General features: G+C 39.1%; 1 protein-coding gene across 2 annotated transcripts; it reads right to left on the bottom strand.

The window, feature by feature from the left end:
• Positions 1–1814: 1814 nt before the first annotated feature.
• LOC141362555 (transmembrane protein 62-like) lies at positions 1815–18366 on the bottom strand. Of its 2 annotated transcripts, XM_073864802.1 has the most exons (14): positions 17971–18366; positions 13670–13781; positions 13420–13557; positions 10752–10797; positions 10198–10339; positions 9985–10109; positions 9422–9544; positions 6790–6945; positions 6438–6597; positions 6043–6156; positions 5452–5536; positions 3515–3622; positions 2645–2763; positions 1815–2382 (listed from the first exon to the last, which is right to left on the bottom strand). In XM_073864802.1, the coding sequence occupies exons 1-14, from the start codon at positions 18163–18165 to the stop codon at positions 2062–2064; spliced, it is 1944 nt and encodes a 647-aa protein (XP_073720903.1). In that variant the 5' UTR covers positions 18166–18366; the 3' UTR covers positions 1815–2061. The 2 variants fall into 2 exon arrangements, with proteins under 2 accessions (XP_073720903.1, XP_073720904.1); XM_073864803.1 differs by lacking the exon at positions 6790–6945.
• Between the last annotated feature and the right edge of the window lie 1348 nt (positions 18367–19714).

The raw sequence follows: 19714 nt of genomic DNA, 5'->3' as shown, positions 1-19714 counted from the left end.
TCAGTAATTCAGGCAGTTTTGTTCATTTCTTCAATGCCTTTTACTCATTAAAACAAGTACGATTTGACAAGTGTTATTCAGTTTATCGGAGTAAAAGGTACGTAACGTCGTCTTGGAGACTGGAAAGGGACAGTTTACTCAAAAATTAAATTGTTTACTTGCCCTCATGTAATTTCAAATCTGTCTATTTTATTTCTCTCATGGAGGTTTAGCAGAATGTTGACTTTTCATAAATTAGATGCTGTCAAGCTCCAAATATGAATCATAAAAGTAGGCTGTATGAATTGTTTGCAGTATTCTAGGTCAGAGAGAAACCGACTGAAATTTAAGTGGTTTGGCAACAATAGTGGCAAATGTGGTTCTTGTGCGTTTCAAAATCAATCACGATCACCAAATTTGAACATGTACATAGATTTAAAAGATATAGCAAAGGGTAAAAGTGATATGGTGCATGTTTAAATTTCGATCGCACAATGTATAAATCTTTTAAACGTGTATAAAAGTAATTGTATGAAAAATAGCAGGATAAACTTTGCTCTGCTTCAGCCAAATTTCACCCTTAAGCAATTTGACATACACATGTCCATCATCTTTCAGACAAGCACATTTGGAGTTATTTTAGTAAATGTCCTTGCTTTTCTAAGCTTTATAATGGTAAAAAACAGGGATCAGGGAACAATTTCTGACTTTAAATCCCAAAAAAGTGCATTCATCTCCATCTTGAAGCAAAGACAGCTTTCTTACAATATTGCTTTGATTACCTGCAAAAGACCTTTATTAACCCATTGGAGCCGTTTGGATTACTTCTGTAAAGAATGAATGCACTTTTTTGGGATTCAAAGTCAGAAGTTGTTCCCTGATCCCTGTTTTCTCCCATTATAAACTTGGAAAAGCAAGGACATTTACTAAAATAACTTCAAATGTGTTCAACTGAAAGATGATGGACATATGTATGTCAGATTGCTTGAGGATGAGTATATCATGGGGTAATTTTGATATTTGGCTGAAGTATCGCTTTAAAGGAACACGCCCAGATTTTGGGAATTTAGCTTATTCACCGTATCCCCCAAAGTTAGATAAGTCCATACATACCTTTCTCATCTCCGTGCCTGCTGTAACTCTGTCTGATGCAGCCCCCGCTAACTTAGCTTAGCACAAAGTCTGGAAGTGAATGGCTCCAGCTAGCAAACTGCTCCCAATAAGTGGCAAAATAATGCGAACATTTTACTATTTATGTGTTGTGATTTGTATAGTCACACCGTGTACAAATAACATGGTCATATGAGAGACAGCCATCTTTTAACAGTATACATACTGGGAACTATATTCTCTGAAGACGAAGCACTGCTACTTGGGCGGAGTGATTTGCAGGGGGCTTCTCGGGTGCTGCGAGCAAATCACTCCGCCCAAGTAGCAGTGCTTCGTCTTCAGAGAATATAGTTCCCAGAATGTATACTGTTAAAAGATTGCTGTTTCTCATATCACCTTGTTATTTTTACACAGTGTGACTATACAAACCACAACACATACAGTAAATAGGAAAATGTTCGCGTTATTTTGCCACTTATTGGGAGCAGTTTGCTACCTGGAGCCATTTACGTCCAGACTTTGTGCTAAGCTAAGCTAGCGGGGGCTGCGTCAGACAGAGTTACAGCACGCACGGAGATGAGAAAGGTATGTATGGACTTATCTAACTCTGGGGGATATGCTGAATAAGCTAAATTCCCAAAATTTGAGCGTGTTTCTTTAACCTGTCCTATGGGGAATACTAAATCGCAGGTTTGGAATAGCATGAGGAAAAGTAAATCTTGATTAGGTTAAGGATTTTTATTTTGGGGGAATTGTCCTGGCTGTAAACTCTACAAACGTGTCTTAGCGTTAATAAAAAAGTTTGTAATAGGAATCTGAATGCGAACTTGGCTTTCCTAATATCTGATGGCAATGACTGGCAAATCTGATACTGAAGAGAAAAGGGCAAAAAAATGGAAGAACCTGGCACAAAATGTCTGTCAATAAAAGTATACAGGCCAGATACTATGGGTGATAACAATGGTGTCACTGTCACAAAGGTTTGTTGGTTTTACTATCATCAGAGAAACGAGGCGGCGGTCCGCACCAGACCCTGTACACCAACAGCACAGCCATGAGCAGGGCCCATGTACGCACTGGAGACAGGAAAAACGCCAGTGGCCCATAGGTCGCCAGCAAGAAGAAGCAAGAATAGGCCTGCCAGATCAAAAGCACCAGCATGACCACGTGCACCGGCATAGTCCACAGGCGGCCACCTGGCTGGCAGAAATGCGAGCGGAAGTTGGTGCCGTGACATCTGTGATGAATACTCCAGCAGAGGTAAAACGTGAGAGGCATGTTGAAGAAGAGGACCTGTGGGGCACAGACAGGATTTCATTTTATACAATTCAAGGTTGTGATCCATTTAGAACTGAATTGAGAAAGACATAACAGGATGTATATTATTTTATGTGCTGTATGACATTCCTGTCTTTCCAATTTATCGAATTCATTTCAAATTCCAACTGAAGGACTTTTTTAGGAATTCCTAAAATCTGACTTTTGTCCAACCCTGATGTACTCATGGAAACACAACCACTTCATAATAATCTGCATAAAAAAAATGCTGCATTACCTGCAAAAATCCAACAGCAAAAGACAGACTGCCTTCATGAAAATGCCCATCCACAAACACCCCAAAAGCAAAGCAGGCTCCAGTGTGCCCATCAATTACTTCCCCAATGAACCATGGGCCTGTAAACACCAGACAAAACACAATTCTTAACAGTAATTGCAAAAAAAAAAAAAAACATCCTGGACATACTTTCATTGTGCACAAATGGGGTCAGGGGTCGGTTATGAGTAAGGTTATAAGACTGAAAGGTAATTATCTATAATAAATTAAATGTATAATTATGTCATTAATACCATTTATTCACACTTCTGCAAAGATTAAACAACACTCTTAAAGGGGACACAGAATGAAAAACCATTTATACCTTGTCTTTGTTGAATAATGGTAGTCTATCCACATTCACAAACATACAAAAAGTGCTAAACATGCTAAACATCTCAGTCTCATAGTAATTCCTCTTTTAGAAATGTCAGCCAGAAAACAGCCCAATCTGAAAAACTGATGCTTATGACATCACAGGCATCTAACTGCCCTTCCACTTTAAAATAATTGGCTACATTTTTTGAGTGGCAGCAAAGTCAGCCAATCAGTAATGAGATTGCAAGTTAAGCCAGTAGGGGGAGACAAATAGGTGCAAAACCACATGTTTAAAATCCCCCACCCTAATAGAGCTATCTGAGAGAGGTTTTTAGGAAGCTTCTAAGGCGTTACAGACCCAAACAAAAAAATGTTGTCTACATGTCACATCACAGAACAAGGATAAATACTCCGTTCAATCATTCTATGTCACCTTTAAGATCTGAAAAAATATTATTTCGGTGTTATGAGTGATTATGTCCAATCAATTTGCAAAAATTGACAATGACTTACCTAACGCAGTGCACAGGTTGAACAGCAGTAGAGAGTAGTAGTAGATGTTGATTTTACTGACAAGATGTAAGGATGTCAATGCTTGACAAATCAATCCTGTAAAATGACCTATCATCACAAAAGGAACAGATTTTTTACAATAAAACTGTTAACACTTTAGACTAAGGTTGTATTACCTACAGTTAAAATTAGTAAATGCATTAGCTAACACCAACTTTGTTAAAGGGAGGGTTTAAAGCTATTTCATGCATTCTGACTTATTAGCAGTGTTTAACTCTTTCCCTGCCATTAACGAGTTAAATCGTCAATTAAAGGCAAGGTGTTTGATTTGATCCAGAAACATTTTTAGTTATGCTGGTTGAAAGTCTCCTCACATCCTCATAGCAATCACTATGTTAAAGGAAAACACCACCGTTTTTCAATATTTTAGGTGTTTTCCTTTAAAGTGTTTCTGTGTAAAGCGTAGGCCCAAAAAAATGTTCAACAAATTATTAAAATCGGACCGAAAGCAATAATTGGACGCATGCAATTTTTGCTCCTCCTCTGTGAACGCGTTTTGCATATGCCATTGCGCACCCTGTTCACGCAGACATCATGCGTCATCAGCGCGTTCGCGTGCACTCACCTCTAGAGGTGTGTGTTAAATTACCTGCGATTCTCATGCGTATCTCATTAGTAAAGTCGCTTTCGTGATTAGTAGTAAATCGTCATTACCTGCTTTCAGATGGAGTGGCATTAACTACACAGAGCCGTATTTCACAGAAAATCGCTGCAAAATACGCATTCCAACAGGTTTTCTCGTAGTTTTTGCCAACTCCATTGACTTGTATTAGATGTGCTGTGAGGTACGGTATTACTCCGCGCCGGGAACTTTGTTTCTATTCTTGCAAATGGCAACTGCGGATTAGCGCCACCACCTGGGCTGGAGTGTCTATTATTCAAGCTCTCAGCGGAAGAATGTATGAGTGTGAGGCGTTTGGTCCACAAGTTAACAACGAATGCTAAAACACCTGTTGGAAAGCATCTTTTGCAGCGATTTTTGTGTGAGCATACCAGTGAACACACCTAACCACTCGGTGAGTTTCACGTCTTTGTAAACGAAAGTTTAATGCATTTAAGGAAGGATTGTTCCAGTGCACCCATCAACCCATTGTAGAGGTGGGAGGTGAAACACAAACACCCAAAAATTCTCGGGGCAGCCGCATACGTCGAAATTTCAGTCAAAACCATTCTATTTCACCATAAACAATCTGAAAACAGGGCTTTAAGTGTAAAATACCGAACTTGTCCTTTAAAGGGACACAAGGCAGCATTTTTATGTTAATAAATCATCTTCGTAAGTCGGTATATGGTTAAATGACTCATTACATGACGAATGAAGACCCTCTCGCCCGCCCCTACCGTCTGTAGGAAGAATACCCCACTTGCAAGTTCGCTGTATCCGACCCGGTGTCATTCAGTCTCGTAAGGTCTCAGATATAGAAAGCATTTACTCCCAGACACTAGGGGGAGCTAGTAGAGAAATAATACTCAGACTTGCCTGGTGTGCCTTTAACAGCATGTGTTATGTGACCTTTAATGTTAATTAATGCCAATAGCTCAGAATTTCAATAGCTCAGATGCAAATCCCTCTGACATGTTGTCTAGTAAATGACTCTTAATGGATTCAGCCAACACACCGATAAATTTGAATGAACTGAGGCCAGGATTAAGCGGATTTGAAGCAAAAGTATTTGATGAATCTATAATACACATTAGAGTTCGATTAATATTATTATCTTATTTTTGACTGTGGTGTCGTTTAGAGACTTTTGCAGCTTTTATATATAGAATGATAACTACTGTAGAAGTATTGTTCACTGTTCATGTTAACTAATATTAACAAATACAACCTTATTTTAAGGTTTTACTGTAAAATAATCCAATCTAGTACATACCTCTTGTAGAAGACACATCCATAAATCTGAAGACTACAAGCCCACCAAGGTTTATTAACACTATTATCACAAATAAAATCCGCGCCTGTGGGAACACAGAAGATGCATAATTATCTATAAACACGTTCAGTAAATATTACAATAAGAAATGCGTAGATGAATCAAGAAATGCATAAATGTGACCCTGGACCACAAAACATTAAGTCGCACAGGTATATTCATAGCAATAGCCAACAATACATTGTATGGGTCAAAATAATACATTTTTCTTTTATCAATAAAATCATTAGAAAATTATGTACGAGTAATCCATGGGGATATTTTGTACATTTCCTATCGTAAATATTTCAAAACTTTATTTTTGTGAGTGGATGCAGTTGCTAAAGACATTTGAACAACTTTAAAGGTGACTTTCTCAATATTTTGATTTTCTTATTATTGGTTTTGTGGTCCAGGGTCACACATTATAATTCATTAAAATTTGTATTACACTAGCTGCTATCATATGATTTAAAAACCATGTAGTATATCAATACAGCATCTTATATGTATTCATTTTTACTTAGCCAATGATTTGTGTTGTTTTCCTACCAGTATGTAGTGGTCTGTGAGGAGAATAAAGGATTGTGTGAAGCTGAAGCCGGGGATAAGATCTTCTTCCAGGGTGAACAGCTGCTCTTGTATTTTTGAGCGACCTGCTGAGTCCTGGCATGAGAATAGCAAACATGGCACAGCCATTTTATTCAGCCAATTGGGAAATTGTAGTGAAAAACTTCAATCAGTTCTGTATTAAAATAGTGTTATTTGCTTCACAAATATGAATAGTTTGTGTAATAAAGCAAACATGTTACTGCATGCATCATCAGCGCAAAAGATTGTGGGTCCAATCCCAAGGACCACACATGTATATGTTGTAATGCACACATGAAGAAAGTACTTAAAATACTCCAAAAGGATCTCTTAAGAATTTTTTTATCTTAAAGTACCTCCACTTTAACACTGATGGTGTGCAGTCCTGTAGAGTAGAGTGACGAATCCCATGGTAGCACATACAGAGGTCCTTTTACACTGACAGCTTCCCCCAGTGTATCTCCATCCACACTAACATACACAGCTGTGATCGGAGACTCCGAGAAGGCCAGGACCCTACACAAACCAATGCACAGCACATGCCGCAACGATAAGTGCTGTGTGCCAAACGGACCACTTCAAGACAATCTTGGAATGACAGGACAAGACTCCATGCAGTAGATAAACTTGATTAAGGTTTGAATGGGAAAAAAAATGTTTCATTTGGTCTGAATGGTTGAAGGTTTAAGAAGACACACACAGAGACACCTGATGTGTGTGGAACTGCGTATGCGACCGAGAGGTTCCACTTCTGGATTCAGGTACTGAGCATCTTTAGGATTAGTGATGAGCACAGCTGGCCAGTCCTCAAACGTCAAGTCCGAGAAACTAAGCAGGTCATGGTCAAAAGCCAATATTCTGTACCTGTATCAAAGACAAGATCTGTGTGTGACTTTTAGCAAAAGTATGCAAAACGCATGATGGTAGTGTGTTTCTGACTGTGCAGTTGCTAAGGTATTCCGAGTGGTTTTAAGCATGCTGCTTGCTATGTGGTTGCTTTTTGGATGCTAGGTGGCTTCAAGCATATCTTCATGTATCTATGCTAAGGTGTTGTGGGTGCTTTTAAGTGTCCTGCTTTGTGGTTGCTAAGGCGGTTTTAAGCATGTCTGTGCCTTTGCTAAGTTTTGAATGGTTTTAGGCATGTTGCTATGCAGTTGCTAAGGTGTTAGGAGTGATTTTAAACATGTTGCTATGTGGTTGCTAAGGTGCATTTTGCTATGTGGTTGCTTTTTGGTTGCTAAGGGGCTTTAAGCATGTTGTCTATGCATTTGCTAAGTTCTGAGTGGTTTTAGACATGTTGCCAAGTTGTTGTTAAGGTGTTTGAAATGGTTTTAAGCAAATTAATATTCAGTTGCTAAGGTATTCTGAGTGGTTTTAAACACGTTGTTATGTGGTTGCTAAGGTTTTTGAGTAGTTTTCAGGCATGTTCCAATGCTGTTGCTAAGGTGTTCTGAGTGGTTTAAGTGACCTGCTTTGTGGTTGCTAAGGTGGTTTTAGACATGACTATGCATTTGCTAAGTTTTGAGTGGTTTTAGGCATGTTGCTATGCAGTTGCAAAGGTGTTCTGGGTGGTTTTAGGCATGTTGTTATGCGGTTGCTACGTGTTCAGAGTGGTTTTCAAGGTGTGTTGCTATGCTGTTGCTAAGGTGTTCTAAGTGGGTTTAGGCATGTTGCTATGTGGTTGGTAAGGTGTTCTGAGTGGTTTTAGGCATGGTAATATTCGGTTGCTAAGGTATTCTGAGTGGTTTTAAACACATTGTTATGTGGTTGCTAAGGTTTTTGAGTAGTTTTCAGGCATGTTCCAATGCCATTGCTAAGGTGTTCTGAGTGATTTAAGTGACCTGTTTTGTGGTTGCGAAGGCAGTTTCAGACATAACTATGCATTTGCTAAATTCTGAGTGGTTTCAGGCATGTTGCTATGTGGTTGCTAAGGTGTTCAGAGTGGTTTTAAGCATGTTGCTATGTGGTTGATTTTTGGTTGCTAAGGGGCTTTAAGCATGTCGTCTATGCATTTGCTAAATTTTGAGTGGTTTTAGGCATGTTGCTATGTGGTTGCTAAGGTGTTCTTAGTGGTTTTAGGCACGTTGTTATACGGTTGCTAAGGTTTCCTGAGTGATTTTTAGGCATGTTCCAATGCCGTTGCTAAGGTGTTCTGAGTGGTTTAAGTGACCTGCTTTGTGGTTGCGAAGGCAGTTTTAGACATGACTATGCATTTGCTAAGTTTTGAGTGGTCTTAGGCATGTTGCTATGTGGTTGTTAAAGTGTTCAGAGTGGTTTTAAGCAGTTATTAAGGTGTTCAGAGTGGTTTTAAGCATGATGCTATGTGGTTGCTTTTTGGTTGCAAAGGGACTTTAAGCATGTCGTCTATGCATTTGCTAAGTTCTGAGTAGTTTTAAGCATGTTGCTATGTGGTTGCTAAGGTGTTTGGAGTGGTTTTAAACATGTTGCTATGCGGTTGCTAAGGTGTTCTGAGTGGTTTAAGGCATGTTGCTATGCAGTTGCTAAGGTGTTCAGAGTGGTTTTAAGCAGTTCCTAAGGTGTTCAGAGTGGTTTTAAGCATGATCCTATGTGGTTGCTTTTTGGTTGCGAAGGGGCTTTAAGCATGTCGTCTATGCATTTGCTAAGTTCTGAGCAGTTTTAGGCATGTTGCTATGTGGTTGCTAAGGTGTTTGGAGTGGTTTTAAATATGTTGCTATGCGGTTGCTAAGGTGTTCTGAGTGGTTTTAGGCATGTTGCTATGGAGTTGCTAAAGTGTTCAGAGTGGTTTTAAGCAGTTACTAAGGTGTTATGAGTGGTTTTAAGCATGTTGCTATGTGGTTGCTAAGGGGCTTTAAGCATTTTGTCTATGCATTTGCTAAGTTCTGAGTGGTTTTAGGCATGTTGCTATGTGGTTGCTAAAGTGTTTGGAGTGGTTTTAAACATGTTGCTATGCGGTTGCTAAGGTGTTCTTTGTGGTTTTAGGCATGTTGCTATACAGTTGCTTAGGAGTTCAGGGTTGTTTTAAGCATGTTGCTATGTGGTTGCTAAGGTGATTGGAGTGGTATAAATTTCCTACTTTTGTGGTTGCTAAGGCGATTTTAAGCATGTCTATGCAGTTGCTAAGTACTGAGTGGTTTTAGGCATGTTGCTATGTGGTTGGTAAGGTGTTCTGCGTGGGTTTAGGCATGTTGATATTGGTTGCTAAGGTATTCTGAGTGGTTTTAAACACATTGTTATGTGGTTGCTAAGGTGTTCTGAGTGGTTTTCAGGCATGTTCCAATGATAGCAAGTCACCTATATTAACATCTGGTCGCATTCTGTTAAGTGTGGGTATTGTTTCTTCCTCAAGAGCAAATCTTACCTGCGGTTACTCATCCAGTCACCCAGCTCTAACTCCAGTGTGCCTCCTTTATGTCGACTATGCAGTACGGGCATAAGGCCTCCTAGTGTATGTAGGTGTCCACACAGATACGCCACAGCTGTACTGTTAAAATCAATGGATAAGAATCTTAGAATATTATAAGAATCTTAAGAATATTATTTATTATTGGTCTCAGGTTTTTATATATATATTATATATGGATTAGATAGATAGATAGATAGATAGATAGATAGATAGATAGATAGATAGATAGATAGATAGATAGATAGATAGATAGATAGATAGATAGATAGATAGATAGATAGATAGATAGATAGATAGATAGATAGATAGATAGATAGATAGATAGATAGATAGATAGATAGATAGAGAGATAGATAGAGAGATAGATAGAGAGATAGAGATAGATAGATAGATAGATAGAGATAGATAGAGATAGATAGATAGATAGATAGATAGATAGAGATAGATATAGATAGATATAGATATATAATCATTAAGAAACGATTTATACAGCACCACATAGAATGACACCTCCAAACCTCATGAGCTCTCTGATTCCTGGGAATGGGGAGATGATAGTAGATGTTGTATAATGTCCAAACCAAATGGATTGGTTACTGCTCAGACTTTCATCTCTAAAGGTCGCCAACAAATCCATTTGAGGCTACAGAAAAATTCCCATTACAGTCCAGATAAACTAGAATGTTATAACATTGATATATACAAAGCTCAAGTTAACATATCCCTCCAACCTGATTCAGGATACCATAGAAGTTATAGGGCCGTTTGGGTCCCGGCATCAGAGTGGCATCAGCACAAATGAACGAGTAGTTTCCAAACGGAGTTCTGTGTATGTAGTGGAATGATCCAATTTTTTGATTGGCAGAATACTTCCTAGATATTCAATGATAGAAAAAACAAAAAAATCAAATGTTTTTTCCAACAATTCATTACTAATTTTAGGGATAGCAGAACAATTTTAAAAGCTAGTTTAAATCATGTCCAGCTAAATAAGTAACTTTAGGTGAATCAGTCTAAAATATGAGAAAGTTGTTTCAATAACAGATGATATGATAATTTTATGTTATTGTAATTTGTCGCCTGTTGTTTGCCTCATAGGTGCCAGTGGCTTCTTTTTTTTGTCTGGAGCCCTGCATTAAAAAAAACTTGCAACTGCGTGCCGTGTTAGGAAAGTTAAATGCATTTAAAATTAGTTTTTAATCATATCTGCAAAAGCTAATATCTGAACTGTGTAGCTTTACAGCCATAACCTTTTGCATTTGTTGAAATTGTTATTTGTACAGACCTGTAATAATTATTCACGCTCTCCAGTGATATAATATTAAAGGCATCTGAGGAAACAAGAAGAGAATATCAGTCAAGATTTCCTGGAAATAGAAAAGGAGCAGGAATAAAATAACAGATAATGGAGCTCTTATTTCATGGCTGGTAGCGTTTGTAATGTAACACCAGTTACAGTACGTTTGGGGAAATGGGATAATAGGAAAAGAGGAAAAATTATATGCATGCTGAGATATGTGAACTCATCAGATATATATTTATTAGTTAAACCCAACAACTACACTCATCTAAAGCTGCAGTTTCTTTATCTAAATAAATGTCCAGAGACAATAAGGTATATTAAAGGTGCCAAAGAATGCATTGATACAATATGGTTAATTGTTCACGGTTATCTACATAAAAGGTATGTGACATTATTAAGTGCAAAAATGATCCAGAGGTGGTTTTACATGTCCATTTACAACCCTAAAGTTTTTCCTTAGAATGAAATGGGCTGTGTTATTGCCTTATTTGGAAGGGTCATGAATAATAATGTTTAGCAGCTCTGTTCTGATTGGCTGTATCACAGCAAGGCTTATGTCAGTAGCTCTCAAAGCAAACAGACCTTATACGTTTCATCATGTATCAGATGAAGATACAGAGAGAAATAACAAATTGATCACAATCAATTGTGTTTTTTTATAATAATGGACCTGCAAAACGAAACTGTAACGTCAGTAGCAGAACTTCAGCCGAAATGCTACCATATAACGTTAACTCAGCAGTCAAATTGTTGTTTTTTAGCATTGTAACATTGTAATTAATTTAATGCGTAATTTAATGTTGTGGTGTACATCCCGATTGTAACATCACACTCTGTCTGGTCTTTTGCATGCATAAGGGTTACATAAGGAGAAGAAAACAATAATATTTGAGGCTCACAATGTCATTACCATGTACAGAACTCTTATTATTCATCTATGCCTAGGTAATACAGTTTTATATTCTACGGCACCTTTAATACACCAATGCAGTCTAAAGCAAAAAGTCATCAGAGGCCAACAAGAACTGTGGCTGCGTCCGAAACCACCTACTTCAATACTATATAGTAGGTGAAAAGCAGTAGGCGAGGACGTGAGTAGTAGGTCCGAATTTATAGTATTTCAAAAACAGTAGGCGAAAAGTACCCGGATGACCTACTACTTCCGGCAAGATCATGAAGTGTTCATTCTATGGACCCTTCACTATTCCGTGATACCCCGGGTGAGGAGTTAAAGGCTCTCTAAGCGAATAATGTGCGACGTCACTTCCTGTTGATGTTTGAACTGTTTTCAAACAAACGGAGCGTAGCTAACGCCTCCCCCTCCCTCTCCCGTCCGTGCTTTCATGAACGCGCCCAACCCCCACCCCCAAATCCTTCTTGTCGTTTATTGGCTGGAACACTTTGTTATGTTTTGTTGTGCTAGGTTTGGCCACTATGTTGATATTGCCGTTTGTCGAGCCTGAGCTGTCTACAGAGATCACGTTTTTTTACAGTTTGATCAGCGGACAGGCAGCAAGCAGATAGTGAGGAGATGTTTGCTGTATGTAACAAAAAATGTTTTATGGTCTAAAACGCGTCAATTCGCTTAGAGCGCCTTTAGCCCAACGAAGAAGAAGGAGATGCGTTGTTTTATCTAAAAATGTCCAAAAGTGGTAACGCGGCTCTATTCAAATGCAAATATGTATTGAAAATCTTTCCATTATTTTACTCGAAGTCAACAAAAATCGAGCAGGACCAAAACATTTTACAGCTGATCACTGTCAAAAAAGTTCAGCGAAGACGTCCCAAGGACAGTGTTCTTAATATGACAAAGTTAGTGTTTTGATTAATGCCATTAATACTAGTCAACTAAATTAATATAACATGGCAAAGATGAATGCACATTTATATACTGATTCAATAGATTTATAGCATTTTGAAAAAAACTTGTAATGGATTTATTGCATTTTTAAGTTTTTATAATAAATCTTTGAAAATCAAATTATGGATTTGAATTTTTAATGTTATTATAACCTAAAGATGCTATGTGAAAGTTTGTAACAGAAATAGTGGTTTTCATCTTGTCACTTTCTTGGTATAGAAAACACGCTTTTACCGAAATTAGTCAAAATTAATTTATTGCGTTTTGGAACCAAACTCTTCAAATATACCACACGCATCGTATAGATTATTTTTGTGGTTATTTTTAGAAAATGATGGTCTGAATCTGCAGACATCATACAGGTTAGAAAAGATGTGAGGGCAAGTAAAAAATGACAGAAAATTCACTTTTAAAATTAACCATCCCTTTAAATCAAAAGTAGGACAATTTGAATATCACTGTGTGGCATCAAGTAAAGCTATTAATAATCCATTGAAGTTTGTTTTCTTATCAAAACAAGCACACAATATCCTGTTTAATATAGAACTGGGCTTCATTTCAAGTCATTAAAGCTGCAGAATAGTGTCCGGCTATCTGGACTCAATGTCCTTTATTGTTTTATTGCCAACAGACAGTAGGACAGAGATGGTCAATTATTCTTCTAGGCCAACAATGACGTACAAAAGAAAACCTAATATCGATCTTTATTTAGATCCCTCACCCACATTCCAAGAAGGTTGCTAGACGCAATTCACACTATGAATTTAGGAAAAGAAAAAAAATAATCACCATGGTTTCCCCGAATGTCAATCCATTTGGTCCGTTCCAACACTCGTGATCGTTTCAGGACGTTGTGGTAGGCCTGCCACTCCACTTCATACTGAAGAGAGCCCATTCTACTCTCAGTCTTTGCATCTGTTAAATCCCCTGGAACATATTCCAATGCACAACATGCTAGGGTTGTAAGTAATGTGACCATCGATGAATAATGGGTATAGGGAATATTTTTGTCCTACACAAAGTTCTACCGCCAACTTACCTGTGGCCAGCACAAGATCAGGTTTAATCACATCAATAGTGTCACTACAGAACGTTTCAAAGTCCGGAATCCGCATTGGATCATGAAAACGACTGACATGGATGTCGGAAACCTGTACAGAATAAACAGCATTGTAGAAAGTCTTGACACAGGATGTGCAGTTAACACAGTATGTTAGCAAATCTCACACATAAATCCTATTTATAGAACAAGCGTTACTTACATTTTAAAGAAGGCACCTCTCATACACTCTCAGAAAACAAGTAGGGCCCTATAAAATCCGTTTTATTTTTTCCCAAATTCCGTTTTATTTTTTCCCAAATTCCGTTTTCTCCGTTTTAATTTTTGCAAATTCCGTTTTATCCGTTTTAATTTTTGGCAATTATATTTTTTACCCTTTACTGTTATTTTAGTCATAAAAAGAGTGTGCCTTTAATGTTAATGATTAAAATGTAAATGATTTAGGGAAAAACTGGATAACAGGATTACTTAATGACTATAAAAGATGCATTTACACACGCACACACAACTCAATTCAATGCATTGTTTACGGCGCATTCACACGGGGCGTCAGCGTTAACGCTTCCCATTCACTTTTAATGGGTGACGTCATGCGTTGCCGAACTGAATTGTGGATCCGTCGGCGCTGCGTCAGTGCCGTTGCTCGCGGCAGAAGTTGAACATTTCTCAACATTTCAAGCGGCAACGCGTGCGTCAGCCAATCAGATCGCCTTATGCAAATTACCTAGACAGAGCCAGCCAATTACGTTTATGGAAGAACGGAGCATGTGTAGCGGCCACTGTGATTGGCTGTTGGCCACGCTTCAGACAAGCCTTCCGTTAAGCGTTAACGCTTACGCCCCGTGTGAATGCGCCGTTAGTGTTGTTGCAGGAGGCTACAACAAGGTGTCAAAGCAGTGGTGCCTTCAGAAGTGCCTTAAACACATCAATCCAGCGGAACGCGATCCATATTTTATACACAATCGCTTGAAATGCATGTAACTTTACAAACATACACAGGATAGTGATCTGACTTATGACAGCATGAGCACGCAGCTCTTTGCACGTGCGAGCGAAAGAGAGACAGAGAGCGGCGCCATGATGCAGATGATTATATTTTAAATGCGAGGGATAGTTAGTTTGCCTCAGCTCGCTTGAAATGCATAAAACTGAACAAATACATGAGGATTTGTGTTCGCACTTCGGACAGATGCGTGAGAGGTAACTTACAGTGAGACAGACGTGGATGAGAGAGTGCATGTATCTTTGCACTCACCGTGAACAGAGTGTTGACAAAACTTACAAAATAACAGTTCTCCGGTCACATAAAAGTCATGTGAGACCTGCTCGGAACCAAGTGCTTAGCGTCGAATTTCTTAATTTTTTCGCTGACGAAAGCAGAGTCGTGGAGAGCCGCTTCGCCATGGTTTCAGTGTTTTGGAGGCGGGAGTCTGAAACGACGGGAGGGGGCGTGTCGCCCAGATTTACTTCCCCCGGTCTGCATTTCCCCCAGATATACGTTCGTCTCCCACACAAAAACATAATTTTATTCAAAAAATGCAAAATTCCGCAAAATTCCGCGTTAATACTAGATTCCGTGTTAAATAGCCAATTACGTGATTCCGTCCGCGATTCCGTGATCGCGGAAATTATAGGGCCCTAAACAAGGTACAAAAACTGTCATAAAGCTGTTAAAAAGGTCCTAGTATAATTTTTGTACAAATATGTACCTTTCAGATGTTCCCTCTAAAGTACCAATATGTTCCTTTGAGGAACCAATATGGTGCAAAAGATTTATTTGTTCGAATCCAGGGAACACACATACTGATAAAATGTGTACACTGTAATGCATGGTAAGTCGCTTTAATAGTACAATTTGTTTAATCTGCCGCTAGAGGGCACAATTAAAGCCATGACAATGACTCATGCTGTGTTCGGACCAGCCGTGGTAGAGGCGTTAAACCCAAGTGATTGTAATGTTAAGTCAATGTAAAGACGCGTTGACGCGCGTCTGGAGGTCTCGTGGCGCAAATGAGGCGTTTAGCGCGGGGCGGTAGATGCGATTTCGCCTCATTCGCGCGTCTAGATCGAATGAATGCCGTGAATTGAGCATTGTTGCGGGAAACGCGCGAGTTGAAATTTTTTTACTTTGTCAGGAAAATGCGCTGCGTTAACCAATCAGGAGCTTGCTCTAGTAGTGACATGATGACAGGAAGCGAGCGGTAGAGGTTTCATGTAATGATCAAAACTAAATTGTTAGTTAAATACAATGACTCATGCTGCGTTCAGACCAGCCGCAGTAGAGGCGTCAAGCTTGAGTGATTTCAATGTTAAGTCAATGTAAGGACGCATTGACGCGCGTCTGGAGGTCTCGCGGCGCGAATGAGCCGTTTAGTGCGGCGCAGTAGACGTGATTCCGCATCATTCGCGCGTATAGTTTACCGGAATGGAATAGCGTGAATTGAGCGTTGTTGCGGTAAATGTACGAGTTGAAAAATGCGCCACGTTAACCAATCAGGAGCTTGCTTTGGTAGTGACAATGACAGGAAGCGAACAGAAGCCCCTCCCATGATGCCAATTTCCACGTGAATGTCTTGATGACTAGAATTTCATGCGCAAATGAAGCGAGTAAACTCAAAATGTTCAAGTGGCAAAATAGACGCGGTAGACGGAATTTTACGCCTCAAACGCGGCTGGTGTGAACCCACGGTAATGCTGCGTTCAGACCAGCCACGGAAGAGGTGTCAAGCGTGAGTGATTTCAATGTTAAGTTAATGTAAAGACGCCTCGACGCGCATCTGGAGGTCTTGCAGCGTGAATAAGGCGTTTAGTGCGGCTCGGTATACACGATTCCACCTCATTCGCACGTCTAGTTTGCACGAATGCCGCAAATTGAGCGTTGCCGCAGGAAACGTGCGAGTTTGACAAATTTTAACTTTGGTGGGAAAACGTGCCGCGATAACCAATCAGGAGTTTGCTCTAGTATCAACGTGATTACAGGAAGCGAGCTGAGTCGCAGAAGCCCCTCCCATGACGCAAATTTCTGCCTGAATGTCTTGACTAGAATTTCATGCGCGAATGAAGCGAGTAAACTCAAAATGTTCAAGCGGCAAACTAGACGCGGTAGACGCAAATTTGACGCCTCAAACGCGGCTGGTGTGAACCCACCGTAATGCTGCGTTCAGACCAGCCGCGGAAGAGGTTTCAAGCGTGAGTGATTTCAATGTTAAGTCAATGTAAAGACGCATTGACGCGCGTCTGGAGGTCGCCGCAGTAGACGGATTCTGCCTCGTTCCCGTGTCTAGTTCGTGCGAATGAGGTGAATTGAGCGTTGCCGCGGGAGTTGAAAAATTGGAACTTTGTCGGAAAAATTCGCCGCGTTAACCAATCAGGAGCTTGCTCTAGTAGTGACATGATGACAGGAAGTGAGTGAAGTCGCAGAAGCCCCTCCCATGACGCCAATTTCCGCGTTAATGTCTCGATGACTAGAATTTTATGCACGAATGAAGCAAGTAAACTCAAAATGTTCAAGCTGCAAACTAGACACGGTAGACACGAATTCGGCGCCTCAAACGCGGCTAGTGTGAAACCACGGTAATGCTGCGTTCAAACCAGCTGCGGTAGAGGCATCAAGCGCTAGTGATTTCAATGTTAAGTCAATGTAAAAAAACGTTCACCCAAAAATCAAAATTCTGTAATCATTTACTCACCCATTTTTTTATTTTGATGAACGCAAAATAAGATATTTTGATGGTATGCACACAGCTTTTTGTAACCACTGACTTGGAATAAAAATATATGATGGAATTCAAAGGGTACCATCTTCTGTGTACTTCTTCATCATTTATCAGAATACTTCCAAAATATTTTTCCTACTATGGAAGTCAATGGTTACAAAAAGCTGTGTGCATACCATCATTTTATCAAAATATCTTCTTTTGTGTTCATCAAAATACAAAAATCATTCAGGTTTAAAACAACATGAGGGTAAGTAAATGATGATAGAATTTTCATTTTTGGGTGAACTATCCCTTTTAAAACAGCTTAAACTATTTTTATTAATTTATTATTATTATTATTATTATTATTATTATTATTATTATTATATCTTAATCCACAATAGTGTATCCGACCTTAATTACTAAACAAACACAATAAACCTATAATATTCCAGTACTGTACCAGTTCAAATTTATTATGACAGAACACATAATAAAAGCCAATTTACAATCAGTCACATGATCAGCTCATTGACAGTATAATGACGCTTTATTATGACCCCTCACCACCAGCAGTCCTACCTGCACAAACCAAAATATATTCTCCAGCTGTCCGCTGGGATACGGCGGGCCGCTCCTCCTGTTGATGCTTCCATCTCCCGGTGGATGTAAACTGTGTTTAGGGTGCCAAGCGGTGTCATATCTGTCAAATACCCAAGCAGTGAGGCACGCAAGCAGCAGCCCAAAAATCACCAGAGCCGCAAACAACCTAAACATCCTGACGAAATGTCACTGCTCTCGCCAAAATCCTGGACGCATCACATTTAAAAAGCCCCGGTTCATACACTCCTCCTCATGCTGGGGCAACCGACGCGACTTCCTCAAAAGACTGTTCAATGGAGGTTAGACAGAGCCGCAATGACGAACAAAACAGCGCGCTGTAATCGCCAACATCATCCATATTACAAACTTCCGGGTGCCTGTAGTCTAACCACAGAAATACCATATACGCCAGTGTTGGGCGTGGCTAGAACGAGTGTCTCGGCCCGGAAGTTATTTAAGAAACACATAATTTAATTAACGGCAACATTTCTAATCGTAAATACACACATAATGGTTAATTAAATTGAATTAAAATTGTGTTTTGCACAGTGGATACAAAATTGCAGTGGATGTTGAGTTAAAAAAAGCTGTAAATTATTGTAATAGGCACTAACGTTAATACTGGGACTACAGTAGCCTAATCTCGGTGACCAAGAACTAAATCTGTTAAAATGTTAATATAGCTGTTTTTTTTCTTCAAAACCTTGTGAATATCATCTTGACAATGCAGTTAGATATACGTTCATTAAATTTTGTTTATTTGAGCCAACGAGTGCCACCTGCAGGAGAATATATATCTCCGCGTTCTATTCACATAGTCAAAACATTGACCTTTCCACTCGATTTCGTTCCTTTAAAGTGCCAAAGGTTTTTATTAATGAGCTTCTACACGTTAACAGGTCTGTGGGGAAATATCACCCAAACTTTACCTGAATATCGCAGATTTTTGGGCAATGAAACGTTATGCTATTATAATCTCTAGAGCGGGGACCCCCATAGGCCTACCTTAGAGAAAAATTTCCAAGGACCCCTAAAAAATTCGAACAGTTAAGCATAATTCTAAAGTTTTATTGAAATTACAGTTGGACTTATAAAGTTACACTCTTTAAATTATCTTAAAAGCTATTATAAAATCAACAACAAAGGGTTCTTATTTCTAAACATCTTAACAACACAATATAATTTATTACATATTTCACGGACCCTCTGGCTAAGCACTGAGGACCACTTTTAAAACCCCTGCTTTAGAGTACTCCAGTAAACAAAATTTAGCTATTACACTGCTTGTTCCCATGTTGTGCTTCCCATAGAGGTTGATGCAATAAACTGACCCGCCAGAGCAATGCCTCTGTTTCGTTCTTTTGGGTGCTTAAAAAAACCTCCACGAAGGAAATGTGCAGTTGAATATAATTTATAAATATATTTGAAATCAAAACACCTCTATATGTGTTATACAATATATATGTATTTTTGAGTTCACCACCACAGACATTTAAAGGGGACATTATACTTTTTTAAGATGTAAAATAAATATTAGGTGTCCCCAGAATACTTACGTGAACTAAAGTTCTAGCTCAAAATACCATATAGTTCATTTATTCTAGCATGTTAAAATTCTACTTTGCAGGTGTGAGCAAAAACGTGCTGTTGTGGGTGTGTCCTTTAAAATGCAAATGAGCTGATCTCTGCACTACATTGCAGTGCTTGGTTAGATTAAAGGGAT

This window comes from Misgurnus anguillicaudatus, unplaced genomic scaffold (genome assembly GCF_027580225.2).
Source record: "Misgurnus anguillicaudatus unplaced genomic scaffold, ASM2758022v2 HiC_scaffold_28, whole genome shotgun sequence".
Taxonomy (NCBI): Eukaryota; Metazoa; Chordata; class Actinopteri; order Cypriniformes; family Cobitidae; genus Misgurnus; species Misgurnus anguillicaudatus.
The sequence above is the reverse complement of the archived record's forward strand: the minus strand, read 5'-3'. Positions and strand labels throughout refer to the sequence as shown.

What these genes read in the sequence shown, in the direction of transcription:
- LOC141362555 (XM_073864802.1), bottom strand. Translation starts at nt 18,165, where the DNA reads ATGTTTAGGTTGTTTGCGGCTCTGGTGATTTTTGGGCTGCTGCTTGCG. An exon ending in ATATATTTTGGTTTGTGCAG is followed by an intron (nt 13,782 to 17,970) that starts GTAGGACTGCTG and finishes TATTCTGTACAG; the next exon opens with GTTTCCGACATCCATGTCAG. An exon ending in TTGCTGTTGGATTTTTGCAG is followed by an intron (nt 2,383 to 2,644) that starts GTAATGCAGCAT and finishes TGTGCCCCACAG; the next exon opens with GTCCTCTTCTTCAACATGCC.